Genomic DNA, 19772 nt, shown 5'->3' with positions numbered 1-19772 from the left:
CACAGCAGTGCAGGCGCTGGCACCATTACTAAAACAAGTCCCCATCTGCACTTGTGAAGACAGAGAAATGGAATTTCCCTTGATCTATTTATTCATTCATGAAAAGGCACAAACAAGGACAAATCTCGCGGAGCGCTCGTCCTTGTTTCACGGCTGTTCATGAATGAATAAACAGAAACAAAGAGAAATTTCTTGTCCCCGTCGAACTCCCCCATGGCTTTTTGGGCATCAGGTCATCACTTTTGCACTGATTTTAATAATCCAGCACCAAGGATTGTTGTTATCCTCCTGGAATTTTCATAAAAGCCAATACGAGTGGTTTATCAACAGAGAGTTAGTTCAAAATTGGTGACAAAACTCTAATTCAACCTTCAAAAAGCACAAAAAATAAAAGCAAAATGAATCCATTAAGTGTTTTGTGAAATAGTATGTCTTAACATTTGCATTTCTGTGACTCACTGCGGGGATGTTGGTGCAAGTAGACAACATTTATAACATTTTCTTAAAACATAAATTTTTGTAGGTCAGTAACAATGTTACTCAGATTAATTTTAGCCTCTTGGCAATAAAACACTCTACGGTTGCTTGGGACTTCTACTTACCTCTTATTTTGTACCTGTATGCTTTTGCTTGAAATAAAGATATTGGGGGGAGAAAGAGAGAATGTGAGGAGAAAAAATGGATCTGCTGCGTAAACAGTCTGTACACACTTCAAAATAAGAGAATGAAACAGTTGAAAATCAAAACTTCTACATAGACATTAAATTTATTTACCTGACAAATTACAAAACAGGCAAGTAAATTAGTCTGTTCTAATTTACTTTTTGAAAAGATTGATTTAAGATTTGTCCTAAACGTTTTCACAATTAGCTAAAGCGCTAAATGAAACATTTGTGTTACTATTAGCAGATTAAAAAGGTAAAATGATAAAAGTTTAAAATTATCTCCATGCATTGTTTTCCTTCCAAATCACAATTATTGACTACCTTATGTTGGTATATCACAAAAGAACTCCAAATAAAAAAAAAATATGTATATACCTGTTTATGGTTGTAATGTGGCAAAAGTGTGTACTTTAGCGAGGCATGACATTTGGAGGACTGAGTCAAAAGAACAACTGATGGGATTCCAATTCCTTCAGGTCACGACTCTTAATAACTCAGCTGTTTGTAATAATGATCTGACTCATTACTCAAGCAGCATTTATCCATCATCGGAACCTATTAAATCCAAGCCTTTCTAATATCCAAAATGTTAAAAGCTGAGCTTGAGAGAGACATAAAAATCATGCATTATCTTTTATCTGTGAACCTTTTTTAGTCAGTTTATTATTTTGTCTCTATTTTCAGAACTAGGCTTTGGGTTTTTATTGCTAACGTTTTTTATATCTGTAAAAACAAGCCTGTGGCCAAATCATTGTTGTTGATGTGGCTTTGCTGCCTGCATCATTGATGAGAACCATAATGGAAATAAGCAAAGTTTTCAAAGGTATCTCATTTAAACCATTAAATAAGACACTATAAAAAGTTTTCCTTCGCCGCTTTGCCATAAACACAAACCGTGAGTCATTTTTTAATATGCGGATATGAGTGACTGCGCTAATGTGATCCTGTGTGTTTCCCCAGAGGGACACAGCGGGGGACGCGTCAGAGTCAGCCCTGCTGAAATGCATCGAGCTGTATTCAGGCAATGTTCGTGACATGAGAGCCAGAAATCCCAAAGTGCTTGAGATCCCCTTCAACTCCACCAACAAGTACCAGGTAAACATCAATTCAACCATTCAAGGATTTCTGCTGGTGCTGTAGGGAAATCCCGTTGGAAGTTTGTTACTTTGGAAAACTGAGAACACATCCATGTCATTTTGTGTAACCTCTAAACTTTAAAACACAAACGAACATTTAAGATCCTTCTCTACTATACCTACCTCAATTCTTTAATAAAATTGGCTCCTTTCTTAGATCTGGGACATACTATTAAATATTTTCAAATATAATAAATGTAAAGAAACCTATCTGAGACTTCCACAGGTCTACTTATGAAATATACATTTTTAAAAATGTTTTCCAAATGTTTACAAGTTTTAAAAAATTGTGAAATGTGGGTTTGTATGGAAGAGGATTTTTGAAAAAAAAAAAAAAAATTCAGATTTCTGACAATTAAAAACAATTAAAAAGTCAAATTGAGATTAAAGTCAGAGTTCTGAAATTAAAAATCTGTTTCTGATGTCTTGATAATCCTGAGAAAATAGTTTAGATTTTGAGATTGAAATCACAATTCTGAGTAAAAAAGTCAAATTCTTCTTTACTTTTTCAGTGGCTTTAACCTTCCATCCAAATTTTGAGTGCAGATACAGATGAAAATTAACACAAAGGAAAATTATCCAAAAAAAAAGAAGAGCAATGCAACTTTGCTAAAATCAAAGTGCTGCAGACTGACAATACAAACTTAAAAGTTCATTGATTATTTTCAGTCACGTCTCATCACTAATAAGCTCTTGGGTTATTAGTTGCTTACCTCTAACAGGAGCCCATTGCAGTCTTTATATATGGTAGAAAGCCTTGCTGAGTTCCATCCTGGCTGAAGTTTATTGTTTTAATTCAGTATGAATGATTCCTTCAGGAATTGCACAACTTGTAAAAATGGTGGGAAAGAAACTCTGTTCCCTTGAAGTCCATCCCTCCATTTTCTATCCAGATTTATCAGTACAAGGTTGTGGAAATGGGGAGGGCTTATTTTACATTAAAATATAAAACTTACCATATTAGTAATCAACCAAGTGGCTTCTTTAAACCTGCACAGTGGTAGTTTTAAAATGTTATATTTCAAGACATATAAAACAAGAAATGATATCAAATGCTTTATCTTAAAAAAAATCACTTTTATCTGACGTCAGTTTATTCAAAAACATTAATCACTTGTGATTTTTTTCTGTGTTTTTGTAGTATAATGCATTTATTCACTTCTAAAAACCAAATGAGTTTTTTTAATTTTCATTTTAATGAAGATTATAACAAGTTTGACCAAATACCCATTTATGTGACATGTTAAATTCAAGCGGGGTAGCAAATAGTCAATAATACATTGAATAAAGTAAACACAATGACTTTTTTATGTTTTGCTCAAGGGCATGGTAGCAATTACAGCTTGTGGATGTGTCTGTCACTGCACCAATAACCAGAGCACTAGAAGATCTGAGCCAGCGTGTGAACAGCAGTGATGTCTTACCAAAGGAAGGACTTCCTGCATGCTTTATTACACCTGTTGTCAGACTAGAGATAAGAAGTGTTAGGAAGGACGAAAATCTGTTGTGACTCAGATACAAATGATCTGGGGGACTGTGCGGTGGGTCCTGTTGGAGAAAAGGTAATAGGAAGGTATATCACAACAACAACACATGTGAGAGTCTGATTGAACAGATGCAGCATGAACAGAGGAGACTTTCAATGTTCGTTTTGTCAAGTCAGCTTCAATGTCACTTTCATTTAAATCAGGTGGAAGACTGTGACTCCAGCTCCCCAAAAGGAAAAGGCAGATGTCTGACTAGAGCTCTTTCTCTCTGAAATATCACATCGCTATTCTTATCTTTCCTCAAGCTCTCCATCCATGAAGTGGAGGACAATCCCTCTGGTCATCTTCTGGTGATGAAGGGAGCGCCGGAGAGAATCCTGGACAGGTTTGTTTATCAATAATTTAATAGTAATGGAAACAGTGTTTTGTGTTGGTGAACAAAAAAAAAAAAGCAATGCTTGTAAAAAATAAAAAAAGCACCTTCATATATGGAAGTCACTGGAGCTGTAAAGTTCCAGTGTTGTCTTAACGTATTAAAACAAGGCCAGGCGTCTTCTCTGTTGAATACAGTGACACGGTCCTTCATCAACATTGGCACACACTCCGCAGTTTTTTCAGATTTAATCTTACACACACCATTCGGGCCGCTGTAAAGTGTCACAGCAGCAACAGATGTAAATTAATCTGCTGGTGGAAGTAATCCACAGCAAATGCAACATGCCCTCATACTAAAGTGAAATATCACCACACCTCCTGCAGCCTGGGCTGCTGCCGAGCCGGTCTGATTCACTCGCTGAAATTAGGATGTGCAGGTTCAAACAGCAGCTGTCTGTCACTAATCTAAGACAAAATAATGATACAAATCTCCATAAATGGTTATCTGATATCACTTTGAATTATTGTTCTGCTACAGAGTGTTTTCAAACTCATTCGAATTAAAAGTTTAAACAAAACTAATGATTATCCAAACATTATACCTATTAAGCTACATTTGATCAGTCAGTGGTGAGATGACCATTAAATAAACAGTTTCTTTTTTTTATTTCCTGTCTTTTTTTGCATTACATTTTAACTAGTTCATGGTATATTAACCATTATCCTAATGTTTGCTTTTCAACAACATATGAACAGACTAAATGGCCAAAAGTAATAATTAATGATTACGTTAAATCTAATCAAGCAGTAGTTAATTAACTATTAACTTAATGTCTATTTAATTAAATATCCCTTATAAGGGATATTTAATTAAATAGACATGTGAGGGGAAGTTTATAACTGCTCATTTTGATTATTCAAATACTGAATATACATTAATATGCATTAATATGCACAAACAGTCTTTTCCTTACAAAGAGGGTAAAAAATGTCTGCAGAAAAATGAATAACACTCCTTGATTGGCTGCTTTGCAAATGCAAATTCATAACATGTCAAGTATTAAGTAAATAAATACATCATTAAATCAATAATAAAATAAATAAATGTTTCAATAGTTTACAGTTTATTTGTTATATGATATTAAATAAATAGAATGCAGATTTATATATGTTCCAGTGTGGTCCAGATGCATAAAAAGCATTGAAATCACATTTGATCAAAGTTTCACAAACTGAGGCGTAAACTAGTGGAGTTCAACAGATCAGTGACTTCGACTTTGATGGGCGAGTTTGACAGACAAAAAGTGATTTCATAGTGAAGCTCCAGGAACAGGAACCATAAAATAATTAAATACACTTTTAATTATTTATCTGCACTGGATATTACAAGTTTGAATTTTAACAGAGTAATGACATATTTAATAAATCAACTGCCTATTAAATAAATTATCTAAGCTTTTAATTAGACATTTATTTCATGCTGCATTTAATTAATCATGTTTTAATGTACCTAGTTTTGTCCATTCTTGGACTCTTCATTGTCAGGTAGCTTTGAATCTGGATATTTCAGCTTATCAAGTTACATTATTTGTGAATAATGCTCTATTAGAAATTAAAACGGAAAATAGAGATGTTTTTACCAAAAAAATCTGCCAATAGGTTATCCATAAATACTGAACTGTGGATACAAGGGCTCCACTGTATTGGCTGTTTAGATAATGCAATGTATTGGTGACAGCTAATTATTATATTTGATTAATTAATTATTTCACACATTATTATCAAGATTTTATCATTAATTAATATATCTCTGACATTTTTATTCTCAGATAATAACAATAAAAGATTGCATATTATAAATTGTTAGATATAAAAATATAGTGTTATAGAATGTTATAAAAGCACAGAATCATCATTTCTGAAGTCCTGTTTTAATGCGATCTGAAAAATAGTTGACACATTTTTCTCAACTGGACTTTACTGTACGTGGGAGTGGCGCTGAGTCTGTTGTTAAATGTTGCAGGTGCAGCACCATCATGATGCATGGCCAGGAGGAAGTGCTTGACGAAAACTTGAGAGATGCCTTTCAGAATGCCTACCTGGAACTGGGCGGACTGGGAGAGAGAGTGCTCGGTGTGTGTAGCAGCATTAGGAGATGTGTGTCTGGTAATAGGTGGAGAGGAGCAGCCGTTGGACACAGCACTTACTTTTTATTATCTTCTTGGTAAACAGGGCAGTTTGCAGAAAATGTCCCCATAAAAGTGCAGACTGCTATCCTTGCAACAAAGAAAATGGCACTGCAGTCTGGCACAGAAAGGCAACAGGAAACAGGAAAAGAATTACCTATGTTTATAAAACTTCCTTCCAGATCCATTTGTGAAATGTTTTTTGCAGATTTACTATGAAGTGTTGGAAGACATGTGCTAGAAATTGGGTTATGTAAGTCAACCTGGGTCAAATTCAAGTCTAAAATATAACACAATGTTGTAAAATTATAGTTTCTCTTGTAAAATGTCAGACACCTTTTTGGGTAAAAAGTCATTACCTTAACTGTCTCCAACGTGCTCTATACTCTGACTCAGTAAATGTCAGCATCTTGACAGCAGAGGAAAAACCTTGGCATATCTTTTAAAAAGTGCCATAGGTAATAATTATGTACTATCATCATTTTGTAAGAGTAGATGTCACTGCAGCTGAATGTGGAACATTCCCTCTTTTAGAGCAAGACTCTGGAAATCGTAAATTATTGTGTCTTGGTAATGCCTGGGGTGATGATGATCATAGGTTGTGTGTTTCAAGACAAAAACAACACGTTTTCTACATGTTTGGGCTGGATCTGGCTTCACATCAAAACCAATTTGTTTTGCCTTGATGTTTTGGAGAAACGAGATGGATAATTGGAAAAGATTGCTTTTTTTTAATCATAGTCATTTCTAATACAAATGGGCACCTTTACAACTTTCATTTCCACAGCAAAAGTTAGAATTTTTTTGTTTGCTTCTTAAAGAAGTTTCCATCATTTATGTTAAAAATTAGGATTAGATTTTACCAATAAGACCTGCTTTTCGAAAGTAGAGATTATTGTAGATTGGAGAGGGGCGTCACCTCATAATGGTTGCCTTGGTTTCCACCTGTGGGTCAGATGATGAAACATGATTGGTTAAAGTTTGAGGAATAAGCAGAGAACAGACTGGAACTTAAGACGCTTTCAACGAGCCATACTTTCACACCCTTTAAAGAAGTTTTTTGCCATATGACTCTAATCTATACAATAACAATTGTAAAGGTGCCAAAAAAAATGTTTCTGTCTTTTTCATTTCCAATTTAATTTTGGAAATGTGGGATTGATTCTTCAGATAGATATCTTTTTTTTATTGATCATAAGACCAATATTAATATTGGTAATTTTTGTAGCACTTCTGGAGAAAATAAGAGTGAAGGTAGCCATAAAAATCTTCTCTTTTACAGGAAGACTTTTCTTTTTTTTTTTTTAAAGAGCTGCAGTAAATTCAGTCCGTGTTGTGCAATCAGCTCCCTAATCCCCTTTCTCCTGCAGGATTCTGCCACTTGAATCTGTCTCCATCCCAGTTTCCTCGAGGATTCACCTTCGACTGCGACATCACAAACTTCCCCACAGAGCAGCTCTGTTTTCTGGGTCTCATCTCCATGATTGATCCGCCGCGTGCCGCTGTGCCCGACGCTGTGGGTAAATGCCGCTCCGCTGGCATCAAGGTAATTGGTTGCACAGTTTTCAGCTGTCATTGTTGTTCCTGAGAAGCCCTTTCCTGTGGCTTTAGATATCAAGCTTTTTAGAAGGGAATATTGCACATCAAATATCTGTTCATATCACAGCGTGTACTTCAAATGACAAGAGATCGCCTCCAGGGCCACGATCGATGATGACCTGTGGACAAACAAAGCATATTGTATAGAAAAAGCTCATACCATAACAGTGGCATTAAAATGCTTTTGCCCATTTTTCCTTTTTTAGAAAACAAACCGTAGGAAAGAATCGTAGTTTTCAGGGGGGCAATGAGTGAGATAAGGTTTAGCAATTACAAAATAACCGAATATGTATTTTCTCATGTACAAATTAAAAGCATGAAAGGTAATAAAGGAAAAAAATCAGTTTATTATGAGAGTAGTTTTAAAAATCTTCATCTGGTAAAATGCAGATTAATGACATTTTTAATCAGCAACAAATACTCACAGAGGAAATGCTTTGTCAGAAAAATAATAAGCTCGGCCAAAGGAAGGTTAACAAACTGCCAGCAGAGATAGAAATTGGATAACGAGCAGAAAAAGCTGTTCTAATCCAAGGCAACAACTACAGATGCGGAGAAGGGATTTCACACATTTCATTTTAGGTGCTTATCATGCTTCCTCTCAGTTATGAATTTTTGAGAGACACACGATAATTGTCTTAAAAAATAAAAAATGGAGGCAGAAGAATGTGAAGGGGAAAATAGCTGGGGTTCATTCAGTAAAAGAGTTTTAACCTTTATTGTAAAATGTCTTCTTTGTTTTGGCTGAGGCGTTTTTAAAATATGTTTAGTCTTGTGTTTGTTCATGGTTCTTAGATATGTTTACATGCCATAAATATGCACATGTGATTAATTTACTTTCCAGATGTTAAATTAAAGTAATTCTTAAGTAAGTTTAGTATGTAGAAAACTGATTTTGCTGTGCAGAAATAATTGCAACTCAACATTTGGGGTAAAAGTTTATTAGTCTTGCAACATTTCTTCTTTTTTGCTACAGGTTCTTCAACAACATTTCCATCACACTGGAGTCCAAACAATAACAAGACCGATTAAAATGTTACTTTTATTCTTCTGGAGTCACTTTCCTTTTAGAGTGTGAGAACAGCCTCAGAGCTGAAATCACGCTGAGTAAATCCAAAATTATGACTGAGTATTTCTGAAGCTACCAGCTTGACCTCCACAGAGTCCAATGAGCAAAAGCCCCATTTACTTTGCTTGATGGATTCATTTCACAGTCACCAAAGTTTGCATTATATTAATCACTACTTTTAATAGCATCATTCGTTTTTAGTGTAAGCACATTTGTTTAAAATATTTTCCATGTTATGATGCAGCTCAACCATGCTGCTGTGACACATGACATTCATATGATGATCCAGTGCAGTAAGATTCTTGATTTATGGGGCTTTTTGTCCTTAAACAGGTCATCATGGTAACTGGGGACCACCCTATCACAGCCAAGGCCATTGCCAAAGGGGTGGGCATCATCTCTGAGGGCAACGAAACGGTTGAGGACATCGCTGAGAGACTGAACATCCCTCTGAGCCAGGTTAACCCCAGGTGTGTCTGTGTGTCAGAGCAGGTTGTGGTTGTGTGCTCAAGCGTCGAGGGGCAACCCACTGTGAGATTGTTTGAGCAGTTCAGGATGTGAGCAGTGGACTGTCCCCGGGATGTGTGTCCAGGACGGAGTGTGTGCTCAAGGAAACAGCTGGCAAATATTATCATTCAAGAGTCAGATGGAAAGGTTCTCAAGTTAGATGCTGGTAAGCTGGACTTGGAAATGCGAAACTACAGAAAAAATCTGGTTTTGTTTCCATAAGTGGGAGAAAAAAACTAATTAGGAGGACAAAAGTGAAACTTGTCAATCTCGGGCTGTATAGACATGCATTTGATGTGGAAACAATGTTAAAATGACAATAAAAGTTGATTAAAAGACTCCTGCAGAGAGGTCTATATGGTCTGTCAAGAAAATAATTTGACTCATTGAGCTCCTTGTCTTATTCCTTTGGTTTTTGTACAAAGAAGGGATTAAACTAAATAATTATGAAATGTTAATGAAAATGGGGGCGTTTTGTTCTATAGGAATCTTTTTGATTTATGTGGGAGAGAAACTTCTACATGTTTTTGTCAGGTCTGGAATATAAACTGAACACACACACATCTACACTTACTGGAAGACAAGACATTACAGAAAATATTTCAAATAATGAAACTGATCAAATTTGTAATTAAGTTTTTACCTCATAAATGTTTACTGTATGTAGCCTGCTGTACATTGTTAAGCATGTTAATTGTAATTCTTTTTGATCCTTTCATCAGCCAGGAAATAAACACTAAGTTCTGGCTGTGATCCTGGCATTCAGCTTTTGAAATGACTAAATGCTTTAAGGAGAGGTTTTATGTGTTTCCCCCCCACACAGTAGAAATTTACAACCCCGTCAAATATTGTTACTTCAGTTGTAACAAAAATGTTTTATAAATGGAATATGGCTAAAAAGAAACTTGACTTTGTAATTTAGTGCCTTGAAATTCGGCTTCCGTCTCTTTAAGAGAGAGACAACAATCTGCCTTCATATCAACATTCCTCTATTAAGTGTTTACAAAGATTCGGCGGAGCGTTGGATTGAGAAATAGTTCATATAATGAGCTCCACAGACGCACAGTTCTGCCAGGTGTTTCCTAATTGCTGCTGCTAGTCTGGAGGAGCTGAGTGGGAGAAGCAGTGCTTGACTCTCCCAAGTGTTTTACACACTCAAATGGTTGCCATGGGAGATTAAAGGATTTCTCAAGCATCTATGAAAGAATCAAGACAACACTCCAGATATGTTTTTGATGACTGAATAACATTGTAACATGATATAAAACCAAAAACAGTCTATTTTACATAAAACCACCCTTCAAATTCCACCTATTCAGAGAAAATCCTGCAGACATTGTGTGTGTGTTAGTTGACACATTCAATGGCCAGGCAAGAAAATGTCAGCTCGCCCCCTTCCTAGCTTGGTTTTGTGACTCCATGGTGTTTTTGTTCATGTGTATGGTATTCACAGGGATGCCAAGGCTTGTGTGGTGCACGGCTCAGACTTAAAGGACATGAGCGCTGAGTATCTGGACGACCTGCTAAGGAACCACACTGAGATTGTTTTCGCCCGCACCTCTCCTCAGCAGAAGCTCATCATCGTGGAGGGCTGCCAGAGACAGGTCAGTGGGTCAGAAGTGTGTGTGAACGTGTGGTCGGCTCTTTTTCAGGAAGCATTCATCTGGAATTTAGTAAGCTGGTTCATATGGCTGAATGCAAGCATGTGTGTCTTGTGATAAACCCAGAATGAGTGCATGAATGTTCCTGTTGACGTTTAAGTGTGGCGCTGTGCTTGAATAAAGGTGTGTGTAAGTGAGAGTGTTTGTGTGTCCCTGCCATTTACTGCTGAATGCGGCTTTCTATGTGTGTCCGTTTGAGTGTTCTTGAGCTTTTTGTTTGTGCAGGTGGTTCAATGGATGAATGCGCGGTTTTGTGCGTGCCTGTGCATGTATGTGAGAGTTCCTGCAACAGGGGCTTGTTTGTGAGCATATGGCTTAAAAACAAGTGTGCCTCTGTAACGTTTATTATTACCAGTATCTTAAACTCCCAGACCAAACTCTGCTTTTATGCTCAAAAAGAATATTAGTACAGTCTCTGTGTTGCACTCATGTATTGAGGTCATGCAACAATTCACCCCGACTCACTCATTGTGGCGCCATGTGACTGAATGATTGCTACTCTATTTAAATTTTTTTTATTAATCTCCCCAGAGCTGCTGTGAAAAGACATTATTAAGACAGAGTGGGAAGGGCAGTGCAGATGGTGATGGGAGGGTGAAACTTAAATCACAGTACTTATCTTTCTCCTCTTGACAGTTTTTGTTTTTTCTTATGGGCACAGGGGGCCATCGTGGCTGTGACGGGAGATGGAGTGAACGACTCACCAGCTTTGAAGAAGGCTGACATCGGCGTTGCCATGGGGATTGCCGGTTCTGATGTGTCCAAGCAGGCAGCTGACATGATCCTGCTGGATGACAACTTTGCCTCCATCGTTACCGGAGTGGAGGAGGGTGAGTGCGACGTGGTGAGACGATGAAAGAATATAAAAACAAAACAGACAAACAAACAAACAAAAAAACCCCAAAGATGCCAGACAAAAGAAAAATCAGGCAGAAAACAACTTCAAAAAAATGAGCCACATGACATGAGATCATTTTTTTCTAACTATAAAAGGTTTTCTGGATGGAAATTATCTTGATTTCTAAGATGATTTCCAATAGAATTTGCAGTATATGTATAAACTCTTGGCCTTGTGAGTCAGTATTCTCGAACTTTTAAACGTGCTTGTACTTCAACAAACCTAACTTAGAAATTAGGTCACCAGCAGGACTCTGCAGAATTTGATGGCAAGCTGAAGAAGCAATAAAAACCCTTTGAATCAAGTTTGCTGGACCAAAAACATCAAAAATTGGAGGATTAGAGTTTGACTATGGTGAACAATAAACTTTACATATTGAGGCTGCACATACAGTGAATGGTACAGCTATCCACCTCTTTAATATTCATATTTCATTGTTTCATGTTCCTACTACAAACTTAAATGTATATATCAGCATGGGAAACCGTGCATTTGAAGTTTTGCCTTGAAATACACCCACAGGTGTGTCTGTTAACCTAACTGTTGTAAATTAGGAAGCTTGAAAAGCCAAGACATCATTTAGGCATTCCCAAATTGTTCAAAGTAGTTTCATTGTATTAATACCTAAGAATTTAATACCTGTGTTTTTATTTTTATTTTTTTATTCTACCCTTATAAAAACTTATTCAGATTGTAAACCACTTTTTCAAAGGAATCCAGCAACAAATATGACACAAAAATGAACCTCCACTCAAAAAATATGGCAAAGATACAACTGTTTTTGTTTTAATTTTTCAGTCAAATATTGAGCTTTTTAAATAACTATAATTTTTTTATTCTTTGCTTTACATTTTTAAATCTTACTTATTTTTGTGAAAATATAAAGCATCCTCCAAGACGGGTTGTAAATAAAGAAACATTTTTACTATAGAATAAGAAAGAACACTTCCTAGTTCTCTGTAATTTGAACAGTATTCAGAGGATGTAATGTGACTTGGCATTGCACTCTGGGATTTCACTTGAGAGTTACACTGACAGGCATGAGATGGGACTTGAGACTTGCCTCGGGTGACAGCCGTTTAATTGAACTTGGGTTGCCTGATATGGTCTAGGAAAATCTGTTTCTAATGAGGTTATGCTGATAAAACAGTAAAAGAGAATTGTTAAGTATGTAGAATTTTTATCCTTAATAAGGAGAGGAAAACTAGGGAAAGATGGCTCAGAACATACACTACATTTCGTTGTTAAATAGACACATCTTATAATGTAGAAAGATAAATCATTTCAAAAACTTATTATAGCCTCAATGTGAAATCTTTGCAAGTCCAAATCTGTAGTCCAGATATGGAAAATGCAGCAGATTGTTCTCACAGAAATCCTGCAACTCCTGCTTCTCTTTGCCAGCCTCTCTGACAGTTTTTGATGCATTTTTTACATCAGTTTTTGAGATGACAGTTTTAAAAGTAGGAAGATATCATTTCATCCTATTTCCAATCAATGTTGGATGTCTTTATTATGTCTCTTACTGTCTCATCTGCACTCCTTTTATGATTGATACATTTCTGCTGTGAGATTCTTTCAATAATTTGGGTTGGGTTATAATTTGCTAACTGGTAAGAAAATATGCAAGTGCAAGAAAAAGCTGATCATAAAGGATGTATTTATTTCAGCTGCATCAGATTCACTATCTTTGATGGAAGATGTCAAGTTGAGAAAAGCATACAGTATGCCACCAGAATGTTCCTCTTTTTCATTTATATGAAAACAGATTTGTTTATTTTTGTGCAGGACATGTGAAGGTAGAAAAGCTTTATAATAGTTTTGTCACAAAAAACTGGTATTTTAACATGGATGTGTAAAGTTTGGAGAACCATTGTTTATGTTTTTCTTTCATGGATTCCCATAAGAATTTTCATTATTAATATTAACACATCAAACATTGTTGTTTTAAAAAAATAATAATTTCTGGATAAAAAAAAACCCTTTTCCCTCTGTTTTCAGGTCGTCTCATCTTTGATAACTTGAAGAAGTCCATTGCTTACACATTAACCAGCAACATCCCAGAGATCTCGCCCTTCCTCCTCTTCATCATCGCCAGTGTTCCTCTTCCTCTGGGGACTGTCACCATCCTCTGCATCGACCTGGGCACTGACATGGTGAGCAGTGCAACAATGGAAAAAATTATTGTGCAGTGATGCCAGTAATAATTTTTTTTTCCTCTGGTGTTTAAATCTGAAAGTTTGACATGTTTCATTTTTTCTCTAGTTAGTCCTTTGTAGTGTTTTCAAATCTTTTTTTTAACATTCACTGTGGCTTTATTGTAATTTTATTGCTGTAATACATAATTACAACCAGTATAATGTTTCATATTTATCTCTTTTTACGAAATTATCCTGTAATTTTTGCTAAATTTTAGTAGTTCTCATTGAAAAGGTACCAATTGTAAGCGTGTTACAACGGGCAAGGTAAAGGTGACATTAAGAGAAATTGCATTAGTAGTGTCAAATATGAGAGCCTGGAGGTAAAAAAAAAAAAAAATAGAGCAACTGTTTGGTTTAATTTGCTCTTTCTATCAGTGGAGGAAATTTGCTTTTGGCTTTTTGCCGACGTCCATTTGTTGGAGCAGAACAAAGGCCGGGTGACACTCACATGCAGATTTACATTTCACATGCCTCCCATTTCCAGATGCCAGTCACTGCTTTGTATTTCCAGTTGCAACAAAAAGAGTTGGTGGCACGCTGCTTGCCTGAGGGGCGTAATCCATCATTACAGAAAGAAAGGAATCACAGAATGAAAAATTCAGAGGGACTTTTGTGCTCATTATTTTAATTTTTTGCATTTTGTCAGCCATCACCAGTAGGCAGTAGAAAATAGTACATCCTACAAGCCTGGAGTTAAACGTCAGTAGGTAATGTTTCATAGTTTCGCACTGGAAATTGAAAACAAGCTTTCATGTCGTGGAAAATTATCCATATTTTTTGAACTTTTTCATATTGTGTCACATTTCTAAAAAGTGTCTCCCTTCATCGTCATCTATACCTGCTTGTCCTTGCAGGGCCACAGGATTATTTGACATGTGTTTTCATTACTTTTTAGATTTCATATAATAGATAAACACAATGTGGAGCATAATCCTGAAGTAGGAGAAGGATACGTGATTTTACAAAATTTTGTTTGCAAATATAGAAAAGGTGTAGTTAGTTGAGCCACCTATTGCTGTAGTTACAGCTGCAGTTTTTTTTCTTATTATAACTCCAGCATTGCATTGACCTAAACCATTTTGTTAGTTTATTTGTTTCACAATCTAGCAATCCCTGACTTGTTTGGAAGCTCTTTGTTCCTTAATGTTCTCTAACAAACCTCGTTTTCACAGAAAATCTGAATTAATTCAGTTCAAAATTACTTCATTTATCCAAAAGGGAAATTAAATCGAATTACACACAAGTGATCTCCATTTTCTTACCAGATGTTTTCTGGAAGTAATTGGCTCATTGGATTTTATTAAGGAGTAACAAAATAAAGGGGATGAGTAATTGGCCAATTTATTTTAGATTTTTACTTGTAAAAGATAAAAGCTGTGTTCTGTGTAATTCACAATTTTGTGCTACTTTGTGCACATAAAACCCTAATGAGATATATTGAAATTTCCCATTATGATGTGACAGAATTAGAAAAGCTCCAAGAGATATGAATTGTTTTGCAAAGTTTTCTGTCTTCCGATTGCTCTGATTTTCCTTTAGGCGTGGGATAATGGATACTGGATACCGTTAATATAATCAGTATTATTATATTAAAAGACAAAAAACAAAAAAAGCATTTACATTGACATCTCAAAGTAATGGGGAATGAACATCTGGATATTTTGAACCAACATGAAAAAAGAACATCTTCATACAGAAGAGTTGAAAAAGTGTTCATGCTGAAGTGCGCAGTTAAAATTACTGATTTCCCGTGTCTGCCAGTAATAGTGTTAACAGCTTGTTTACAGCTTAGAGCAACTCCTGGCTACAGGCTCAAGGACTCTGCTGAGATTTTGCAGCGGCGACCAGCACATGGAGTCTGCTCTGATTATTTTTAGCAAGCAAGGGAAAGAGCAGCTGAATCAAGATGTTTATCCTGATGCTTATGGCCGCCGTATGAGAGACATTTGAAGACTGAACATCATTTCATGTGCACTTTCAAAAGCAGATAGAAAAATATCTCAGACATTTTGTTCCAGCTTCCTCCACTGCTGCAGGTCAGAGGAGAGCAACACCAAAACAAACTGGATTTTCAGACAACACAGGACATGTGCTCAGTTTCAAGCAGTGCCAAGTCTCAACCTCAAATCCCATCTAAATCCTGGAGATTTCCTTCCCTAAGTCAAACATATTGCTCTGTTGCTCACCTAGTAAACCCAGCCAGTATGAGATCTTTATTACAGGAACCTTTTTACCCTTTTGTTTTATGAATGTCCCGAAATTCATCTCATCCACACATCCCTCTGTAATTGTCGTTGCTTTCTCTTTCCTCTACTTTTGCCCTCTCTCTTCCTCTCCCACTGCACAGTGATTGCATGATTATATCAGTAATAAGTCTGGTCCAACCTGCCTTTTCAAGGATGCAGCAAAAACAAATTCCTGCATGTTTATTATTCTGATGTGAAGTAAGCTCTTTTCTCCCTTGTTCCCACAGGTTCCTGCTATCTCCTTAGCTTATGAGTCGGCTGAAAGTGACATTATGAAGCGCCAACCAAGAAATCCAAAAACAGACAAGCTGGTCAATGAACGCCTCATCAGCATGGCGTACGGACAGATAGGTCTGTTCTCCCAAATCTATAAGCCTTCTCACCAGCAGATCTTAAACCTAAATCACTGTGACAGGCCTCTTGCATTGATTTTACAGAGATAATAAACATTTCTGTCATAAAAACTTAAATACTGACATTTCTCATAAATTCTGGCACCTGTAAATGTTTAGGTAGCTGCAGTTACAGAAATAGAACCAGAGGTGAGCAGACGTTTCCTTGGTTTTCTTGTAATTCTTGTGACATTTATAGCAAATTGAGAGAGGCAAGTGCAGCTATTAGCACAACTTAATCTTGGTCATGTTTTACTGGTTGGCGCCTCTCTTGAACACGTGCTTCTTATCTCTGGTTTTATTTGGTTTGGGAATTGTGAAGGATCAAAGGCTGGCCCAATTTCATACGCTGTTAAATAGGGCAAAAATATGACAGGGCTTCACTTAAAATTGAATGAGCTCAGAACAGCCGACAACGAGCATCAATTCTGGGCATTAATTCCCGTAAAATGAAGGTGGAAAGGTTTGCAAGACACAGCAAATCACATTTATTAAAGACCTATGTAGCTGGAGGACAGGCGGATTTAAATGTTTAACTGAAGAGGCGACCTGAAGGTGACATCTAACAAGTACATAAGCAGAATTAACATAAAGAACATTATCAAAATCTACCAAATCAAATCTAATTTATTTATGTAGCACATTTAAAGCTGCAATATGCAACTTTTATAACACATTTGATGTCGCTATGTAGTGATAGGATAGTGTGAGACAGATAGTCTGTGATAAAAAAAATCAAGCTCCTTTGCCTTCTCCCAGTGCTCCCAGTACTTACTAGAAACAACCAATCAAATCCAGGAGGCAGGTCTTTTGAAAATACATGTTTCATGGGTCTGAAAATGAAGAAAAGAAGTGATGTTTGTGGATCAAATAGTCGAGTTGTGTCTTAGAAATGAGTCTCTTTATTGATGCACTTCTACTGAATACTGTATTTGGGATCGATATTTGGAGTTTGCAATATTTGTTAACATCTTGACTGACTACGCTGCTTTTGTTGAAACATTTCCATCTTTTTTAATAGTTTTTTTTTAATTGCTAAGGGATTACCTGACTAGGTTTTATTGCTCTGTGGCAGGAGTCTGCAACCTGCAAGTTGCTTTTTTGATATTTCACAATGGCTCTCTATAACTTTGTCTAAGATGATAAAAAAAAATCCACAAATTCAAATATGGATACAATAACAACAACATAAAGGTTCGGAATTTGCCAAAACATGTAACTTTTTTTTATCTTTCAAACTATGTGATTTTTTTATTTTTATTTTTTTTACAAAATGTCTTCAAAAATCAACGTCCTTTGGAAGACAATGAATCTGTCTTATGCTTGCAAACGTCTTATGTTGTTATTTTTAATAGAACTAAAATGTTTACACTTTACACTTTTCAAATATTACACCAAGTTTTTAAAGTTGATATCCATCAAAAATGAGAAGTTGTCATTTTAAAAGGTCATGTAAACAAGGTCTTTTAGCTGCAGTGAGGGTGAAAAGTGTCTCTTTGGACTGTAAAGGTTGTGGACATCTGCTCTTTGAGCTTCTGTAGCTTGTGACATGATTACCAGCCAAATGTCTTCAGTGTCCATTCACTTTTCAAGCATCCAGCATACCAACATGAGTGTAGTCTCTAGATAACATAGTGCCAGAGTAAGGAAGTATTATTATTATTGGGTTATTGCTGCAATATTTAAGTGTGAAACTTACATGTGTGTATGCTTGTGCAGTACACATGTGGCAGAATTCTGCATCTGAAATCTGTCAGCTTGACTTAACAGGTAATTAAATGTGTATGCAGTATTGTTTAATACCTTGTATGGAGACAGTTCAGAATGTCTCACAATTATTGACTATCATCCATTGATTATTTACTGTCTCCAGCAGGGATCAACGACCTTCTTGCTGAATGGCCACAGTTCTAACAACAACGCCTCCATTCAGTCCATTATTATCAGTGTTGTACCATTAATTTAGCAAAGTTTGGAAATGATATATTTTGCCTTTTTTAAACAAATCTGTCACTGACACAGCAAGGCAGCCAGTTGCCAAAGCTGTCAAGATGCAGCTCATAAAAAATATTTTGGAAATATTAAAAGCAACTGCATCTTGCTTTTCACAAACAACCCTTATGTAGGCAGTTATTTACCCACATATCGAACACAGATTAATAACCATCATCTCAGCTCCCTGTCAGACAGCCAGTCAGTTAGGTTCATAGGAGTCTCTGAAATACGATGTCAAGGCATCACGTAGAAAATAGCCTATCTCCTAATATTGCAGTCGTCAGCTGTCTGGATCAGCGTTACTCCCCCCAAAAAGCAACATTTAGAAGGCTGAAGACAGAGATGTTCACAACCATTACAGCCTGAAAATATAAACTGTTTAGAGATCTGAATCTTTTTATACGGTTCTGTTTGGCATGTTTCTTTTCCTAAATGCTCCTTAATAACACCGGCTCAGTTGGTCTACTGTGCTGTCATACGACAGATGGGAAATGATTTACATGATTGTCTGGAGTGATTAATGGCTCAATATGGATTTGACAGTGATAAAGCAGCTTTTGAAAATAGGGATTCTTAAAACTTTACACAGCCTTTTTTTAGTGTTTGATGTCACTTTTATCTCTGTCAGACAATGTGAGCTAGATAAAAACATTATGATATAAAGACCTGATACTCATATTATTGAATTCCAGCTTAGTCAACAAAGACTCAACATCAGAGTCCTGTCTCCCCAGATAACTAGTTTTGTTGGTATCATTTATAATAAAATAACTTACTGCATCATCTTTTCTCTTTGCAACCTTGATAGAAAAGCCTAAGTAGCTTAATTTCAAACTGAAAAATTTTAATAGAAATTTAATCTGACGGGGAAAAACAATTGTTAAGAAATATAATTTCAAATAAAATCAAGCGTACGACAGTTAATAGTCTATGACTTACAAAGGGAAACCTCGTAGTTTTCTATAAAATGTAACAAATTTGTGCTACATAGAGGGAAGGTTCTTGCATGACTCAAGTTTTCTACAGGATTTAGATCTGGAAAACTGACATGGTTATGGAAGACGGTTGTTTAAATTGATTTGTCCAGATGTTTGGATAATTATCCTGCTTTGGAAACTAATGATTATCCATTTCAGTTTATGGCAGAGACCAACAGATTTTTATTTGAAATGTCCTTCAGAGATGACATGATTTTGACAATCTTCCAAAGGATGTTTACTAGAGAAACAAGCATCATAAGACCTTTATTGAACCTAACAGTTGTCATAGGGTGTTTGTGGACAAATTCATCACTTGCTTCATTCAAGAACCTTCTGGATCATCTGCTCAATTTTAAAAAGTGGCTAATGAAAATA

General features: G+C 36.1%; 1 protein-coding gene across 1 annotated transcript in view; it reads left to right on the top strand.

Moving 5' to 3' along the window:
- The window catches only part of atp1a2a (ATPase Na+/K+ transporting subunit alpha 2a), a 56113-nt gene that overhangs the window by 27335 nt on the left and 9006 nt on the right, over positions 1-19772 (top strand). The window contains exons 11-19 of the mRNA XM_044135367.1: positions 1626-1760; positions 3594-3673; positions 5687-5796; positions 7220-7395; positions 8851-8987; positions 10478-10628; positions 11347-11515; positions 13585-13739; positions 16258-16381. Of these exons, the coding sequence (XP_043991302.1) occupies positions 1626-1760; positions 3594-3673; positions 5687-5796; positions 7220-7395; positions 8851-8987; positions 10478-10628; positions 11347-11515; positions 13585-13739; positions 16258-16381 (1237 nt within the window). The remainder of the gene's footprint in view (positions 1-1625; positions 1761-3593; positions 3674-5686; positions 5797-7219; positions 7396-8850; positions 8988-10477; positions 10629-11346; positions 11516-13584; positions 13740-16257; positions 16382-19772) is intronic.

The sequence above is a fragment of the Gambusia affinis genome, linkage group LG12 (genome assembly GCF_019740435.1).
Source record: "Gambusia affinis linkage group LG12, SWU_Gaff_1.0, whole genome shotgun sequence".
In the NCBI taxonomy this organism is placed as follows: Eukaryota; Metazoa; Chordata; class Actinopteri; order Cyprinodontiformes; family Poeciliidae; genus Gambusia; species Gambusia affinis.
The sequence above is the reverse complement of the archived record's forward strand: the minus strand, read 5'-3'. Positions and strand labels throughout refer to the sequence as shown.